At 35.9% G+C, this 19,714-nt stretch overlaps 1 protein-coding gene across 1 annotated transcript; it reads left to right on the top strand.

Moving 5' to 3' along the window:
- The first annotated feature begins 1,012 nt into the window (after positions 1 to 1,012).
- On the top strand, positions 1,013 to 6,637 carry LOC149232147 (tocopherol O-methyltransferase, chloroplastic-like). The gene is made up of 7 exons (XM_089379371.1): positions 1,013 to 1,779; positions 1,888 to 2,057; positions 5,053 to 5,157; positions 5,305 to 5,415; positions 5,829 to 5,921; positions 6,020 to 6,122; positions 6,468 to 6,637. Exons 1-7 carry the CDS (start codon positions 1,293 to 1,295, stop codon positions 6,569 to 6,571), a joined length of 1,173 nt encoding a protein of 390 aa, XP_089235497.1. The 5' UTR covers positions 1,013 to 1,292; the 3' UTR covers positions 6,572 to 6,637.
- Positions 6,638 to 19,714: the final 13,077 nt, after the last annotated feature.

Here is a 19,714-nt window from a genome sequence, read left to right on the forward strand (position 1 = left end):
TAGTCTGTTGTTGCAGCCAAAAAGAAAGGAAGAGAGAGTCGAACTTCGTGGGCCCGTAGCCCACAAGCTCTGAGATTAGAGCCACCAGGGGATGGAAATGAGGAACCCTGTTGATACTCATCAGTTAGGCCATGACTGCGCTCTTCTAGACCAGTCTAGACATTTCCTCTTCTGATAAACAAGACCCTTCAATGATTTCAAATGGCTTTTCCAAATTTGTTCCTACTTTTTCGCTTGGGACTAATCACTTTGTGAAGCCCTTTCCACCCTCTATAACCTTGAATGAAGGCTCCCAAATCCCCCTCAATCCTATAGATCATCCTTTTGTCCCCTCTTTCAAGGATGTCCTCAATATGGCTCTTATCCCTACATTTTCAGGGTCATCTCCTATTGATCAACTATTGACAAATCGTCTTTCACCATTCCAAAATGTAATCATAAAAAAGAAAAAACTAACCAAAAATCTTTGGCAAGAGAGAAAATCCTCGAAAGGTCATCCAATGCCAATACCATGTTTTATCAATACCACACGCCCAAAACACCATAACTCATTCCATATGATAGGTATTCATAGTAGAAAAAGCATAACTATTTTGGAGATAAATATCAATCTTTGATTTGTGACTACTACTAAAAATATTCTAAAATATTTCATGAAGGTTAAATCTTTATCATCCATTTAATAATTAAATTAAAATTATGGAAACCCTATTTCAAAATAGACATACTTATAAATGTAAATATTTTATAGATATTCTATAAATTAAAACTCTACTATCTACTTATTTAAATATTAATAATTAAAATAATTAAATTAAAATTCTGTAAAACTGTTTCAAAAATACATATAAAATATAAAAATTATTTAAAATAAAATTATAATTTTAAAAAATACATATAAAATATAAAAATTACTTAAAATAAAATAAAATTATAATTTAATTGAAATATATAATAAAATAGGTTTCTTCGATTTTTATATATGTGCACTACCTTAACGATGACAAAAATCTGTTAATCTTTGCCAATCTCTATCGAAGCTGGATGAAAACCTGATTCACTGCATTCTGACCTTAAAAAATTAAATAATTGGTTTCAATTTTTTATATCTGCACTACTTTAACTATGACAAAAATCTGTTAGATCTTTGCCAGTCTCCCTCTGTGAAGCCTTAAAACGATTGATTGGATTCTGACCTCAAAAATTTTAATAATTGGATTTTGGAATGCCAATTATCAGAAGCCAACAAAAAGCAGAAGAGGTTTGAATCAGGTACTGAAAAACAGAGTTGAATGGCTGCTCCTGCTATTTATGGTAGTGTTACAACACCAGAAATAGTCTGGCATTATACCGCTGCGTTATCCCAGCCATTGCGACTACGCCTACCGTCACTTGACAAGTGTTCAACCCGGATTCGATACCCATTAGCGCCTCCCACAGCAGTAGCAGGCTGCCACAATAACGCTGCATTGTCCCTGCCATTGCGACTACGGCCTTCCTTACTGGATAAGCGTTCAACTTCGATTCGATTCCCATCAGCGCCTCCCACAATGCCTGGAAGTCGCGTCCAGTGCAAGGCCGGGGCCGACGCGAGTTTTGCTGATCTGCGCACTGGAATAGCAGAGTTCTACGATGAGTCGTCCGGGGTTTGGGAGGAGATGTGGGGGGAACATATGCATCACGGATTCTACGAACTCCCACCGCCCCAAAAGCTCCTCGAACACAGAGACGCCCAGATTAGAATGATAGAGGAATCCCTCTCATTCGCTGCCATCTCTGGTTAGCATGAATGCCATTGGTTATATGATTCTTGACTTTAATTTGATTGGTAGATTCTGGAAAAATGGGATACGGTATTTTGGTATTAAATAAGATGTTCTGTTGCAGAGGAGGATGTTAAGAAACCAAGGCGTGTGGTGGACATTGGTTGTGGTATCGGAGGGAGCTCCAGATATTTGGCAAGAAAGTACGGAGCCCATGTTCAGGGCATCACACTCAGCCCACTGCAGGCTCAGAGGGCCTCTGCTCTTACTGCTTCCCAGGGTCTCAGCGATAAGGTATGTGTGTTTTTTGGGCAATCCCCTTCTCTTAAGCTGACCTGTTTACCCAGCTAAACCAAGGTCTCATACCTCATAAGAATTCAAATGTCCTTCATTTTGGTAGGGATGGGTCAGTTGCCATTCATTGACAGAGCAGATTCGTTTAGGTGTGACTTTAATCAAACAAAGTTTTTTTGGGTTGTAATCCAATTATATTTCATTCATTGTAATATTTTCCATATAAGGAAAGTGCATGCTTGCAGCTCAGTTACTCAACAACATCGTCAACGTCCATGTGCATATCAGATCTAGGTTAGATGGATATTTAGTCAACTCTGGATGTGTTTTGATGGTACCCTGAATCTAAACGAGCGTATAAACACTTTGGAAAGGGTGGAACACCTCACCATTACTTGAACTGTAAAATATACCTTGTGTTTTTAGTAAAATTATACAAACCACTGCATCATATGAATCGATCAAGTGCAAATATATTTTAGACCACAAAGTTACCTTTACTAGAAGATAAGATCCCAGTCTCAGACTTACATGGGATTGGCAAGTCAGGGGCTGGTCAGGTTTGTCGAAAATTGGAGGAGCCGAAGACATGTCGCCGGCCAATGGGCTGCTCTACGCTGTGGGATAACTGCCATTGAAAGCGCCCTACCTTCTTCATGTTTTTGGGCAGAAATCAGCTTGGAATCAAAGAGCTGCAATCAGAGCACTCTTGAATCATTCGGGCGTTGTCTAACTTTTTGGCTAGAATTTGGGCCAAACAATTTTGGGTGGGATTGTTTTTTTTTGTTATTTAAAATCTTTTTTGAATGTATAAAATGATTTAACGTCCTGAAAAAACCCTAAAATTATTTGAATATAACCCTGAAATTACTTGAATAATGTAAAGTTCACAGATCAATATGGTGATTCCAGTAAACTCCTGGTAGGTTATCCACAAATTTGACCAGAAAATATATAAAAAAGAAAAACCATAAGACTACGACTAATCATAATCCGAATCATAATCCTGGTAACGGAAAACTGCGATTTTAGAGTTTTCCTGGTTCTTCTCTAAATCAGCCTGGGACCTCAAAATTGCAATCTAAGCAATGGAACATTCCAAGAATGTTCCCGTACCTCAAAATTGCAATCTAAACAACATAATATTCCGGGGAGGTTGCCAGAAATGAGGCAATTTATGTGCCAGTTATCAAGCTCCCTGCTGAGTTACATTTCCTTAATTAAATCGAATGGTCTGGATGGCTACCTCACATACACCCGTCTATCTCAGCTTTACCAGGTCGGTTAGGAGAACTGGCCCTTTCACGGAGCTAGCTCTAATGAAACCTCAGGACCTTCCCGACAAAGGTATTTCGCATGACTCAGGTAGGTTAGGTCTCTTACATGAGGCCAAGGTAATGTCATCACTTGCCCTTTTCTAAAAAGATATCACTATTCTTAACTATGGCATAAGGTAAGTGATAAGCATATCCATGCAGAAGAAAAGTGTCTGGTCTTTCTGGTACTATGGTGAAAAACATACCTTTGCGAAGCTCGAAGGCCTTACTTGAGCGACAAGAGATAACCTTGCCTTTAGGTAGCGAAAGATTTTACCTGAGCTACGAGGATAGCCTCACTGATGCAGACTACCTTGAGGCTTTAGTCTACTGCATCTCTATACGACCGATCAGTTCAGATGCGAGCATATACCATAGTCCTAGATATATAGAGCGGCCTCTGGGATGTATCTCCAGCCCTGCAAAGATATTGGTAACAGCAAGGCAGTAAATTGGGCAATACGACAGCTAAAACACAGGGGATCCCCAATACAATATATTAACAGAACTTACAGCTGCTAGAAGGAAGCTTGCCAGTGAGGAAAACAAAGAACTACAGCAGCTGCGCAGCACATTTCAATCTGAAGCGAAGCCTCTCCCTCTCTGTATCCCCCAAAAGAACATACGTTCTTACAGAGCAAACAGGGCAGTCGGTAATCATTAACTCTTGTCTTTTCCTAAGAATAATCTGCCCTAGTCTAAAGATCATCCCGCTAGTACCCAACTACTTTAGAAAAGACAGGAGGAGGTGGGCTCTGGGGCCATCAATTATTTCCGCAATCTTGTCAATGGAACCATGGTTGTTGCTTCACGGAGGTTGCAAAACCCATATTCGGGAACTGCCAGTGGAGCCCATAGTTGCACCAATTGGATACCTTTCCATAGCAATAAAGTCTTACCCAAGCTATAAGGAATCAGGATAACCTGCCCTTCACATAGTTAGGTATCCACACTTTGGCTCATAGGTCTCCTAGCCATCGCCCTACCACTGACCTACCTGGCTTTCATATTAGTTGAAAGTTTGACAAGTTAGCAACTGAATCCACGACCTGGCCAGAATAATAAGGTGCTCTACCCCTAACCTACTTAATCCTTAAAAATTTAATGTCTGTTGTTACCTAAAACACCTCCCCTTCAAGCTACACTTTGGCTTAGGAGACCTAGACACCAGCATCCTACTTGGCTCTCCTTCCATGTTAAAGATTAAACAGGGATGGAATCAAACCAGGACTTGCCCCAGTCAACAGGCTACTCTATTATTACGTTACGTATCTTTACGTCTTTGTTGTGAAAACACAGGGTTCAAATGTATCTGTGTTTATCATTGTCACTGTAACATGGTAATTCTATACCAGCTACTCACAAATTTTTAATCATCATGGTTCATCCCTTTAAGATTTTGCTAATAATATTCCTTATGACTCAAGGCACTCTCCAAATCACCTTCGGGTTTCTGATGTGAATATCAAAAACCCATTCCTATTAATTTGTTTCTGCATGCACTTACCTGTTCAACCTAAAGCCGTGGATTGCTCAGGTAAAGGATAATCTCTTACCTTTTCCCTAAGGGATAACCTTTAGCTGGGACATTTCAGTTTAGATTGAAATTAATTATATGACTACATTTTATTCAGTTTTTTGAGCTGAAACTGTAATCTAATTTGTCCCCATTTGCACAGGTTGCTTTTCAAGTAGCAGATGCATTAGACCAGCCTTTTCCAGACGGGCAGTTTGATCTGGTTTGGTCAATGGAGAGTGGGGAACACATGCCAGATAAGGAAAAGGTGGGCTAAGATTTGTTTCTTTCTTCAAATATTTTGTAAGCTGAGATAAGTCCAACTTTGAACAGTGTTTCAAGAATATACTGTAATAGCTATTATGCAATTTCAGACATATGAAGTGGTATGTTCATCTTTTGATTTGTTTTACAGTTTATGCAAGAGTTGGTCCGAGTCGCAGCACCTGGTGGTTCCATAATTGTAGTGACCTGGTGCCACAGAGACTTGTTGCCAGGGGAGACCTCTCTGCAACCCAGTGAGCAGGTATATGCACAAGCTACTGTAGATTGCATTAGGACTAAGAGCACTATTTCAATTCTTTTTAACGTAATTAAATTAGTCCAAAATGTTACCAGGTGACTTGGGGGGAGGGTTCCTTTAGTTTAGTGGAAAGACACATGGTTGCAGTTAAGCCATGTCAATTGCAACTAGGTTATGGGTATACTTCAGTTGAGGCATTTCTTAAAACTCACGTGATATGAAGGTCCAGCACAGATTATGGGGCTGCAGTGAATGCAAATCTAATGAAAGGCACTCTCTAACAAGATAGAAAGGCTGGACAGCTTCGGCTGTTCATCTAAGGGCAGGCTGGATAATATTTTCCAACACAGAGGAGGGAGTCAGGGAAGGGTATGTCTAAGTTTTTGGCTCTGACATTGCAATTGAATTGACATCAGGAGCTCTTGGACAAGATTTGTGGTGCATATTACCTTCCTGCTTGGTGTTCCACTGCTGACTATGTGAGGATCGCACAAGCTTTGTCACTACAGGTGAACTCTAGTTTTACTCTGAAACCAATCAAGCAATAAAGTTTGCAATACAGACTGCATACAGAACAGCTCTGATTGATTCTAGTATTTTTCAACAGAATATCAAAACTGCAGACTGGTCAGAAAATGTAGCTCCATTTTGGTCAGCAGTAATAAGATCAGCCATAAGCTGGAGAGGGATAACGGGTCTCCTTAATTCTGGTAAGTTAGCTGTCCATTTAGTCTTCAACCATCTGGTAAGCAGCCTTTTCCTCCAACTTTGTTATGTTTGATGGTCCCTGCCTTCCTGTGGCACGGGATATGCACAAGAAAGTATACATAATTTCTTAGGCAAACTTCGAAGTATACCAAATTTTGATTTTTATCAGAGAGATGGTTCAATTGTTTAAAGCGCTAAGTTTAATGTTGGCCAGCGAACGTTATCTCTGATTTAAAATTTAAACTACTAGTCGATTGGAAGATTGAACTGCTCTCCATCACATGTCCTGCAGTTCAGAGAGTATTAGCTGACCATTGTTATCCAATTTGGTTTGGCTTTTTGCGCAGGATGGAAGACCATTAAAGGTGCATTTGCCATGTTTCTTATGGTGAAAGGCTACAAGCAAGGACTCATAAAATTTGCAGTTATTACTGCTCAGAAACCAGCATGAAGCACGATAAAACGATGCCAAAGGTGCCTTTGATTGTTACCCAATATGAAGACACTGCTATTTATAGGTTCAGAGACAAACTAAGACAAGGATCACAAATAGTTTATGAAAGTAATTGTAATTCATGAAAACGTGAAGCGTATCGGCTTTGACTAGACATGAATATTACATATTAGTGAAGTGGGAATGCTAGTGTGGATGAATCCAATAAAATTCTTTGTTAATAAATTCGGAACTGACATATAGCTACAATAAACAACCGAGAGTCTCAAAGAAAAATTACATGAGGGAGGATTGATCTACAAAAACCTATATCTGGTGATTATAGTAAATAATGAATTTTTCTTTGAGCATTTATTTACAATGGATGGTCAAAGCTGTCTCCAAAATTCCAAAGAGGCTCTCTTTCTGGAAAGTGCTCCTAACTTATCATTCAAACCAGAGGCAGTTGACTTATCAACCAATAATGTCAAATTAAAACTTCAATTGCTTTGGTTAAATATGTTTTTAAAATTTATATCATATTTTCACATGAAATGTTTAGTTCTTTAGGAAGTTTGCTACAAGTATAACTCAGTTTAATGGTCAAGAGTATGTGTTTCCTCCTAAGAAGAGGTTACAGGTTCAAATCTAGAAAAGTAGATTGTGTATGCCTTCCTAGGCTTTAGTAGTCACATCGCTACTAGAAAGTGGGTCCTTTATCTCACAAAAAGGGTGGTTTCATACACCAATTTGGTGTTTGGTTTGACTATAACCTTCAAATTAGATTATTATTACTATTCCACAAATACATTTTATTGTTCACAATAACTACATAGGCCAAAACTCTTTTAGACATGGGCCATTTCAACATGGAGTCATCTAACGAGGTAGAGGAATTGCCCGGACGGCCAAAAGAGGCCAGAATCTAGGCAAAAAAATTTCATAAAATCTTGTAGACGCAGTGTTTGAATCATGCTTTTGATGGTGGAAATGGATTCAGCACCATTAAAAACGTCTAGGACACCTAAAATTTTGAAGTTTAACAACTATAACTTGGATTTACAAAAATCCTTGCTGGATTTTTTCTAAATATGACTGGAATTTCCATAACTTTCCGGGCAACTCCTCCGCCTCGTTAGACTACGCATTTCAAATTCTCTATTGGGCCATGTCTCCTCCAAGAATATTTGCTATGGGGTGTTTTGGGGATTTTGGATGACCATTAAAGATTTTATTGGGATTCAACGACTTGTTTTTATATTTAAATATTTTAGGTAATTTTTTTTTTATGTTTCTAGCCGATTTTAGAGATATTTTGGATATGTATCTTTAGTTTTGACAATGAACAATGATTGATTAGACAATATGGTTATTTCCCCACCCTTTTTTTCCCTATATCACATGAATATGTAAGTCCAACTCAAAAACATGGGTTTCAATTTGGGTTTTGCAATTCAACTATTGTTTTTCAACAACATTACAACGAGCAAAGCCTCTATGTATTGGAACCATGAAATTTCACATGTTAAAACATGTCAGAGCTTTGATCCTTCACGTTATTGTCCTTATTCTTCTCATTTTAAAGGTCATCTTAACTTTTACATATTATACATGGGTGAGTTGTTATGTGAGTCCAATTTTTCCACCATCCCAACTTTAAGCATTGTGCAAACAATGAAATGGTGTTACTTCTGATTGTGTGTACAAAATGGTTGAATAATTTTCTATTCAAACACTTTCTTAGTCTCAAATATAAATTTAATCTCTTTACATAATGCATTGCTTGTATATCCTGAAGTCTTTCATAGTGGTTTTCAACACCACGTTAAAACTCTATAGAATTTATTGAGAAGGGAATGTCTTTTAACATAATCATCGTAAACAAGAAATATGAGGAAGAAAAGCCATTATAGAGATAAGCATTTGTCTTATAAACTCTTCAAGAACTTTAGTGTAAATTGAAAATAGTTACATTTATGTTTGTAAACTAAATTACATTTTGCTCATATTTAGGTGTTCAAAACCATTATAATTATACACTCTATATGAACTCAAAATGTTGCTAGTAAAAATTGAATTTTGTTAATTTTGGATAATAATGGTATGTTCTATGCTTTAGAGCAATTTACTTCAATTTTTCTTATTAGCCCAATATCAATTTTTAGATTAGCAATCACATTAACATTGATAGTAAATGCAGATAGAAAATAAACAAAAAACAGAAGACAAGTCATGATAAGAGGATACAGAATTTGGCGGATGCCAAGGAAAAGCCCCAATGTGGGGAAAACCCTTTGATCAAATATTCTTATTATTCTTCAAAAGTTCACCAGAGAGAGAAAGTACAATATACAAAATTTACTTGCCCAAACACTGTAAAAAACAATCCAGTCAAATTGCAGTCAATAGGATGGCCTAACCAGAAAGTTAACGCTGGTCAGACCAACAAAAATTCTCCTCTAATTCAGCTCGGTCAAACCCAGTGACTCGGCCTTCAAAGACAATCCAAATCAGCCCAAAACTGTTAGGCCAGGCAGTAACTCTCCAAAGGCAGTAAAACTGATTCGTATTTCATTCAATTAGGTAGGTCTATTATATACATGAGGGAGAGACTGTTCAGTTCATCTCCCGATCACTATTCACATTTCTCATTTATTTATTAACATAAAATTCACCCAATCATGAAGATTAGGTGTCAACATCCCCCCCCTTAATCTGAAGGGATGTTGGTGAGTCCAAGCATCATTTTGAATCGTTCAAGCTTTTCCCTTCCAAGTGCTTTGGTGAAGATGTCTGCAATTTGCTCATTTGTGGAACAATGATGGAGATGAATTGTTTTGGCCTCAACATGATGTCGAATCAGATGATATTTAGTATTGATGTGCTTCGTTCGATCATGGAACTTTGGGTTCTTGGCCAACTTTATTGCAGAGGTATTGTCAATCATGAGTGGGGTTGATTGTACTTGTTTTACCTGCAAATCTTCAAGAATTTTCCTAAGCCACACAATTTCTTTTGTTGCTTCAGCTGCTGCCACGTATTCTGCTTCTGTTGTGGAATCTGCTGGAATTGATTGTTTGCGTGATCTCCAAGAGACAACTCCTGATTCAAGATTCATAACATATCCTGAAGTAGATACCCCAGTTTCTTTGTCTCCATCGAAGTCCGAATCAGAGTATCCAATCAAGCTGAAGTTGTCCACCTGTGTATACTTGATTCCAAGGTCTTGAGTTCCCTTCAAGTACCTTAGAACTCTTTTTGCAGCAGACCAATGTCCCTCATAAGGCTTTTGCATAAACCTGGAGAGGATTCCAACAGCAAATGAAATGTCTGGTCTGGTAGTAGTGAGGTAGATGAGACTTCCTACAAGTTGTCTATACTTTGTTGCATCCTCAAATTCATTTCTTTCAATAGATGTGAGCTTTAAGTTTTGTTCCATTGGAGTAGTGAGAGGATTGCATTCTGTCATGCCAAACCTGTTCAACAAATCTCCAATGTATTTCTTTTGAGAAAGAAATATGGACTTTGGATGTTGGGTTACTTCAATGCCAAGATAGTAATGAACATAGCCCAAATCAATCATTTCAAAACTTTTCCCCAATTCCTTCTTTATGGATGCAATGTAGCTTTCATTGTTCCCTGTCATTAAAAGATCATCTACATATACTACAAGATATACAACTGTTTTTCCAACTTTCTTGACAAATAAAGTTGCATCATCAAGATCAAAATGATTGAAATTGAGTTTCAGAAGATGCTCAGTTAGTTTTTCATACCAGGCTCGCGGTGCTTGTTTGAGGCCATACAAGGACTTCACAAGTTTGCGTACTTTATGTTCATGTCCTTTCATAGCAAATCCTTCAGGCTGGGACATAAAAACATTCTCTTTTAGATCTCCATTCAAGAAGGTAGTTTTTACATCCATTTGATGGACTTTCCAACCGTTCTGAGCTGCTAGTGCAAAGAGTGTCCAGATGGTGGCCCATTTTGCTGTGGGGGCAAAAGTTTCCTCATAATCGACCCCTTCTTTCTGCGCAAAACCTTTTGCCACAAGCCTAGCTTTGTGCTTGTCAAGTGAGCCATCAACTTTGTACTTGTTCTTGTAGACCCACTTGCAGCCAATTGGTTTGGTTCCAAATGGAGGATCAACCAGCTTCCAAGTGCCGTTCTTTATGAGGGCATCATATTCCTTTTGCATCGCTTCTTTCCATTCATCATGAGAAGCAGCTTCTTTAAAGGAAGTTGGTTCAAAATCTGTAGACAAGTTCAATTCACAATCATAAGAAACATCCATATCAACAGGTGAATTAGAGTCATCTACATCACCTCCATTTTGGCGGTTTGAATTTCTGGTTCATGTTTTTCCGATTTCATCAAGATGAACACTTTCAAGTGTCTTTGTCAGCCACTTTGGGGGACCTTTCTGAGATGGTCCAGGCTACTGTGTTGATTGAGTTGAGACTGAATCACGATTGAGTCTCCCAATTCTATCAATTACATCACTTAAAGCATCATCTGTTGTTAGAGTTTCATTTGGGGGAGAGTGTTCTTCAGAAGAAGATTCCACATGTTGATCTAGAATAGGAACCCCCCTTCAAGATGTGGAATGTGATTATCGAATTCTTGAAATGATTTTGTTTTTGCGAATCTATCCAAGCGATCAAGTTGCCGCTCAACAACATTGTCAGATTTGGATGATTCAAGAAAAATTACATCTCCAGATACAACGAACTTTTTATTTACTTCATCATAGAGACGATATGCTTTGGAGGTGTTTGAATACCCCAGGAAGATACACTTACGACTTCTAGCACCAAGTTTGTTTCTATGTACCTTTGGTATCAAAGCATAACAGGTGGAACCAAAGACCCTGAGATGTTTTACCGAAGGAACATGTCCATACCACAATTCATAAGGAGTCTTATTTCTTATAGCATTAGATGGACATTTATTCTTTATATATGCAGCGCATAGAACAACATCAGCCCAAAACATTATCTTTACATTTTTGAAGAAAAGCATGGATCGTACCATATTCAAGATTGTTCTATTCATTCTTTCAGCTACACCATTCTGTTGGGGATTATAAGGCACAGTTGTTTGATGTTTGATCCCATGTTGGCGAAGATAGTTTTCAAATTCATTTGATGTAAATTCTTTTCCATTATCAGTGCGAATAGACCCAATATGAGATTGTGCATCATTTTCAATCCATTTATGAAAATTCTTGAATGTTTGAAAAGCATCAGATTTGTTCTTCAATAAATAAATCCAACACATTCTGGTGTAGTCATCAATAAATGTCATGATATATTTATTTCCATTTGCAGAAGGAACAGGCATTGGACCACATAAATCTGAATGAATGAGTTCAAGCTTCCTATGTGCTCTTGAATGTGAATCATGAAAACACTATTTGCTATGCTTTCCTAGAATGCAAGCATCACATTGCTTATGTTTTCTAGGAATTGTAGGCAAACCAGCAACACCATTTTTCTTCAATAAGTGGAGACTGTCATAGTTTAAATGTCCAAATCTAGCATGCCATAATAAACTTGATGGAAGTGTACCTTCTTCATGATGAGAAATATATGAGAAATGTTGTGCATGAGCAGAGGTTCCTTGCAGCTTGAGAAGCATTTCTTCTTCTATTCCCCTCATGACAAGTGAGTGGTCAGATGCTTTTCTTACCTCAAGCTTGCCATCAAACATATGAATGGAGTGACCTTGCTAGCGGATGTGGAGCAAGGACATCAAGTTTCTCTTGAGCTGTGGGAGATATAGAACATGATCCAGAAGAAAGTCTGGAAGATCAGGCAGTTTAAGCCTGTTTGTGCCAAGCCCCGATGGCTTGATTTTTTACTGATCTGCAAAGTATACTGCTCCATCAACATTGTCAGTGAAATATTCAAAAAAATATTTTCTATGAGTCATGTGACAGGTTGCTCCTGAATCAAGCAACCAATCATTTTTCCATGGAGCAAGTGAAGCATTAAACAAATCTTCATTTACTCCAATGTTACATTGTGCCTCAACATAGTGAGCGGATTCAGGTTCTTTACCTTTGTCTGTATCATCAGTTTTACCTTTTTGTTGGTTTCTTTTCTGTTCAATTTTGTCCCATGGTAGCTTGCATGTAGAGGCATCATGTGATCCATTTTTTTTGCAGCGAATGTAGTGTAAGTTTCCCTTTTCTCCTTGAGAATGTCTGCCCCCCTGCCTCTGAAATATCTTCCTCTTCCTCTTCGTCCACCTCTTCCTCTTGTAGAATCTTGAGCAGGAAGGATGCTTTTCTTTATGAGCAAGGCACACAGTCTCTTCAGAAGATTCAGGGGCTGTCTTCTTTCCGAAAGCTTTCTCTCTTTCAACGAACTTTTTCGCAAGGGAGTCAAAGGTTATATCTTTAAGATTTCCGTTTGCTTGTAATGACTCAAGATAATTGGAGTAAGTAGGATAGAGTGCCTTGAGAAAAGCAATAAGAGGGATATCCAGCTCAACCTTAGTGGAATTGATATCATGCATTATAGACTTTACTTCAGATGCAAGAGCAAGAGGATCATTATTTTGCAGTTCAAGAGTGAAGAGTTTAATTATGAGCTGAACAAATTCAAGTGCAGAATGTGAGTCATATAGTTCTTTTAGCGTTTGTAAGGCTTCAAAGGCAGTTGAATATGAAGAAATATGGCGACTCACCTTTTCATTTACAGATGCTACGATTAATGCATAAGCTTTGCTTTTCTTGTTTTCCCAAATGGCGAGCTCTTTGTCTGAGGTAGACTGTACTGGGTCTTTGTCTCCTTCTCCGACACACACTCCTTTCCACAACTCATTGAAGATGAGGGTGTGTTTTATCATCCGGGACCATTTAGGATAGTTCTCCTTGCCAGTGAGAACTATTCCTACCATGGAGATGATTGAATGCATTCTGTAAAAAAAAACTTTTGCTGATAGAAAAGAATACTTCTGCCAATGTACTCAAAAAAGCATTCTCAAAGGATTTCAAATCCACAATGTGACTCATATAACTCATATAAATCCATCATTGTATAAATTCACCTCACATAAACCTCATATAAGTTTTATATAAGTCCATCATATAAATCTCATAAAACTTCACCTTATAAATCTTATATAAATCTCATAAAAATACCATGGTCATGCGCATTCTTTGAACTGTAATTTACAGCGGTCAACCTCGGCAAAGCATTAAACCAAGTTATGGGTGAACCAAGTTATGGAGGCCAATGCTCAAAACTTATTTGAAATTCAAACTATTCAAAATGTATTGAAACCATTCACCATACCATTTGATCGTATACCATTCAGGCATGTCAAAAATACCATTCGAACTTATTTGAAACAGGCAGCAAGCGTATTTATTTGAAATATTCAAAGTATATGTCAGCAGCATTCAAAACCGCGTTCAAAACTTATGAGAGTTTTGCAGCAGTAATTTAAAAAACGCACACGCAGCACTTATTTGAAAACAACAGCATCATTCCGCCAACCTTAAACCAGTATAGTGCTACACCGTTGAGCCACAACGACAACACTTATTTGAAAACAACAGCGTTTGTTTGAAAGCACCACGAACAAGGGAAGAGACCTGGGCTCATCAACGCTTTCACTACCATTCGATATCATTCGATATATGACAATGTTCATACGATATGACAGGACAGGCAGCATTTATTTGAAACAGGTATTCGATACCATATTAAAAACGTAAAGGAAACAATGAAATACCGAAGCCCTTCAAATTGCGTGTACCCCTTCTTTGTATCACAGAGGAATTGAACCAACCGTTAAACATGTATGGGCTCTTGGTACACAAAGGTCTGTCAAACGCAGCAAACGTATTTCAGGTAGCATTTAAAACAGTGGTGATACTGCTTCCGCTCATCACGCTTCCGCTGCTGGGCTTATCACGTTTCAACAGTGTTAACGGTGGTATGTCGATTCAACAGCGTTTGTCTGCCTTCCGCTCTGGACAGAGGTGTTGAGGACAGTGCTCAGGTCAGAACGACAGAGGACAGTGCTCAGTGGACAGTGCTCAGACCAGCGTACAACCCACAGTAGCAAAAATGAAGGGAGTTACAACTTATTTTGAGAACTGGCTGTGATACCATGTCAGGCCAGGCAGCAACTCTCCAAAGGTAGTAAAACTGATTTGTATTTCATTTAATCAAGTAGGTATATTATATACATGAGGGAGAGACTGTTCAGTTCATCTCTCGATGACTGTTCACATTTCTTATTTATTTATTTACATAAAATTCACCCAATCATGAAGATTAGGTGTCAACAAAAACAGTGCTGAAAAATCTGGGAAACTGGTCAATGCACATTCAACTTTCTGTGGGCAAAGGGATGCAGTCAACGCTGGTCAACCCGCTTAGAAAATCTCAATTTCTGTGCGAGAATATGTGGCCTGCTCAAACAGAGAATTTACCACAAAAAAGTAGTCAAACGAAGTCAAACACTGCCCGGTCAACGCTGGTCAAAGTTGTCTGCAACTCGGTCAACGCAGAGAGCAGAAATCCCAAACCTTCGCATGTGTAGAGAGGAACAGGTTCCCTGTAATTTTGTACGACCCAATCATATGTAGAGAGAAAAAGATGTGTGATGATGAGTGACCAAATGAGGAAAATGACTCTTTTATATATACACGACGTTGAGGGTGAAGATACACATTTGTTGGGCTTCATGAGCCTACATTAGACTTTTGGCTGATCTTGACAATTTGTCCATAGAAGAAATAAATTCATAATTCCATTTATACTTGTTAGAATGAAATGATTTTTAGATCAATCAATCCAATAAAAATATCGTCTCTATCATACGAGTTGTCCAAAGTGGAATTTAACCCTAATTGCCAATTTTAATAAATTTGAATAAAGAGAATAACAATCCTTCCTCTTAAATTTTAAAATAAATCTAATTAACCATATTTTTCACAATCTTATATAAAAAAATGTAAATGTGATACATTGTTCCACTAAAGGAAAATGTATGTATATGTTTATAATGAATTTTAAATTTAAATTTAAATTTTATTACAAAATATTTGTTACCATAAGTAAAAGTGAATATTGTTAATATATAAAAATTGTCTTTGAGAAAGCTTAAAATCATTATTTTAAAATACATACCGGATTAATAAATATATGACGGTCGTATGTTATAAGACAAGTATGCTCATATATCTTTTAATTTTAAGATAAAATATTAAATATAAATTAAAAAATTAATATATAAAAAATTGATTACTTTAAATTTAATATTAAAAAAATATTTTGATAATTTTTAAATAAAAATTAATATAATATTGTTGTTAGAGATTTTTTGGAAATGAATTGTGTAGTGTTTCGATTTGTCCAATATTTTGGATGGTTACTCCATTCATCATCATGGTCCGTCCAATGTCTTAGATGGTTACTTCGAAACATTGGATGGACCATGTTGATGGATAGAATAACCATTTGAAATGTTGAACTAACCATGATGATGGATGGAGTAACCATCCGAAACATTGGACGCACTGAAAACACTACATAGTTCATTTCCAGAAATCTCCAACAATAATATGAATAACTGTGGAAGCTTCAGATTACCAATATAATATTGTAAAAATTTCATTTTAAAATACACTGAGTGACCGCTACATCCACAAGAAAATCCAGGTAGATCATCCCAAAGGGATCTACCCGTCGACCAAACTAGCAAGGTCTAACCCCAAGGGCGTCAAGGAGATTTGACCCTGTAACCTCCCAATAAGTGAGGTACTTAGCAACAAGAACTCGACCAATTGAGCTATCCTTTCGAGCTTTATAATTTAAAATATTACAATTATATAAATCGATTTATTAAATTCTCATGTTTTTTTGTAATCCAATGTAACATAGGTTACATATAAAAATATCTATTTTTTATTTTTTTTTAAACTAGAAGAGTTGGTTTTGTGACATAGGATTGATTTCGACCACTACCACTATATATTTAGGTGCCGATGTGTGCCCTTTTTGTAGACATGTATAAATTAGAGAGATTTGAACCTCGAACCTCTTGACACAGTACACTTCATTTCACCATCTCAAATTAAACACCCTAAAGACTGTAAAAACCTCATTTTATATTATATTTTTTACTAAAATAACCTTATTATACTTGCTGCAGGCATGGTATCACGCATTCAATTTGTTTTGATTGCTTATTAGTTTTCCTTTGACAAAAAATTATGTTGGGAATCATGATTGCCATTAGAACAAAACCCGCAAGTGTTAGTCAACGACCACATCACCAGATATAAGGATCCACGAGAGGCGATTAGTCCATGTCACGAAACACACAAGGAGCGTTGGTTTAATTGATGTCCAACAATCTCCCCCCCAACGCGAGCCGGGTGTGTATCAAACTTGTAACCTACGCTCTGATAGCACTTGTTGGGAATCACGATTGTCGTTAGAACAAAACCTGCAAGTGTTAGTCAACGATCACATCGCCAAATATAAGGATCCACGAGTGGTGGTTAGTCCATGTCACGAAACACACAGGGAGCATTAATTTATCCAATGTCCAACAAATCCCTGTTGTTTATCCATCTTTTAACATTGGGAATTCAATTTTTATTATTATTTAAATTTATTTATTTGTAAGGTGATTGGTTGAGGTCTTATTATGGGTTATTTAGTAATTTCTATTTCTATTACTATTTTTTTTTTCCTTTTTATTTAACTTTTTGATTTTTTTTTTTCCTTTTTTCTATTATTTCCATTTTCATGACTTCTAATTTTTTCTCTATATTTTCAATTTAAGATGGCTTATTATTATATTTAAAACATATTTTAATAATTTTAATTATAAAAAATTATATATATTAATAAAAAATAAAACACACACATATATGTTAAAGTGCATATAGGTTAATATAAATAATGACTATATCAGAGTTCACCTTAGGGCTTTTCAAAGAGTCAGTAACGATTCTAGGGTTAAGCCCCCTCGAGAGGATCCCATTTCTAAAGTGCAACTCCCGTGTCTCCAAGGGATCACCAACATGATTGCCCATATTCTTAAAAAAATAAAATTTATGCTTCTTTCAAACCTCTTAATACCATTAGAAATTCTCTCAGGTTTGTTAAGGACCCTAAGGACCCTAAAGACATGAAAGGTGTCTACTCGATTCCTTGTTCCTGCGGGATTCCCTACATTGGAGAAATTGACTGTTCCATTAACCAAAGAATCCAAGAATACACAATAGACATTAGACACAACCGAATCTGCTCATCAGTTGTAGCTGATCATGCTGATAAATATAAGCACCATGTCTGCATTAAGGATGCAAATGTCATTGCAATGGTTGATCACTTCTACCATGGGAAGTTAAGACATGCTATTGAGATTGAGAAGCATGCAATCAACCTCCATAAAGATGATGGTTGGAAAATGAGTAAGAGTTGGATTTAGACCCTCTCTTCCCTCCTTGTTATTTCCTTTTTAATTAATTAATTAGTGAATAAAAATTTAGTTATTTTCTTTAATTATTTCTTTTGAATTTTAATTTCTTCCTCATTTTATTGAATTTTATTATTCCAAATTATTTATTTTTTTTTATATAAAATTAAAAATTAATTTATTAATAATAATAATACTAACCATGACTCTTCACAATTTGACACTTTAAAATTTATTGATTTTATAATTTTATATTTGAATTTGATTTTAATTAATTTTTGTATTTTAATTTCATATTTTTACTTTATATTTCTAATTTTGAATTTTAATTTAAAAAAATATTATTTGAATTTATGATTTTATATTTGAATTTCATTTTAATTAAATTTTTATATTTTAACTGAATTTATGATTTTATATTTGAATTTGATTTGAAATAATTTTATATTTTAATTTCAAATTTTTACTTTATTTTTTTTATTGACGTTATATTTTTATTTTTGAAATTTTAATTTAATTAATTTTTATATTTTTATTACTTTTTATGTTTTAATTAATAACGCATCATATATCACATTTGTATAATTAAAATTTTATTTTAATTAATTCTTAACTGCTATCTTGATGTATTTTTGTTATTTATTTGTTTGGATTGACGGATTTATTCACTTTTATCTTGAAGATGAACCACACTAATTGGTTTGAAACATCGACTAAATTTTAATAATCTGATTCTCATTTACAATATAGATCACAAAAGTCTAAAATCTAATATAAATAATATTAGTTAATCACATTTCTTAATTTTTAGTAATAATTTTAATAATACAATAATTTATTAATTATTTTATTTTTGTTATAAAATTTTATGTTTATATTATTATTATTTTAATAATTTAATTAAATTTTTTTAAACTAAACAACAAATACTAACTACAATATAACCCTTATTTTATATTAAAATAACTAAAATATAACCCTTATTTTATATTAAAATATCATAATTATATAAATGCATTCCATTGTAATTTTAAATAGCAAAATTTATTGTATGGCCCATCTGGAGTTATATACCTCTTGTAAAATATAACTCAGCTTTCTTAAAAGAATCGTCATTGAAATACGTATAACCTCATTTTATATTATGTTCTGTATTAATTTTTTTTTATTTTTTTTTTTATCATTTTTTTTCCCTTAAGGAAAAAGTCGTAATTTCTATTAATAATAGGAAATTACATTTTGTAGATGCTGGTCGCATATTCATATGAGGCCAATGGCCTGTCTGTATATACAAAAAACCTGAAAGAGCTGGATCTCCACGCAGGGAGTCATATAGTTGGCTGTCTATAACACCCACAGTTTTTTACAAAAATACTGCTCTGCTCTAAGAGCACTGATATAGGCCGTTACAGAAACTAGAAATATACAATATAAGTCCATGTATCAAAATTTGCCAAAAATAGCTGTGATTGTTTTTAGGCGGGTCAATGACCCGTTCTATTGAGGTCCACAAAAGGCCTGTGATAGTATTGATGGAAGGTTCCATCAATCTTCTCCTGGATCAGCCATTGATCTAGTTGGCTGTGCGCCGCTTCTTTGGAAAGTTGGTCCGCTTCTGTATTCTGTTCCCTGTATATATGACGACAGACAAAGGATTCAAAAGATGTTGTCAGTCTTTTGGCTTCATCCAGTATGTGTCTCAAAGAA

The sequence above is a fragment of the Pinus tabuliformis genome, chromosome J (genome assembly GCF_031772625.1).
Source record: "Pinus tabuliformis cultivar Carrire ecotype Pingquan chromosome J, CPIR1, whole genome shotgun sequence".
Taxonomy (NCBI): Eukaryota; Viridiplantae; Streptophyta; class Pinopsida; order Pinales; family Pinaceae; genus Pinus; species Pinus tabuliformis.

Excerpts from the sequence above, each read along its gene's own strand:
- LOC149232147 (XM_089379371.1), top strand. The coding sequence starts at position 1,293 with ATGGCTGCTCCTGCTATTTATGGTAGTGTTACAACACCAGAAATAGTC. Across the intron at positions 1,780-1,887 it reads CTCATTCGCTGCCATCTCTG|AGGAGGATGTTAAGAAACCA; the intron begins GTTAGCATGAAT and ends GTTCTGTTGCAG. Across the intron at positions 5,158-5,304 it reads ACATGCCAGATAAGGAAAAG|TTTATGCAAGAGTTGGTCCG; the intron begins GTGGGCTAAGAT and ends TTTGTTTTACAG.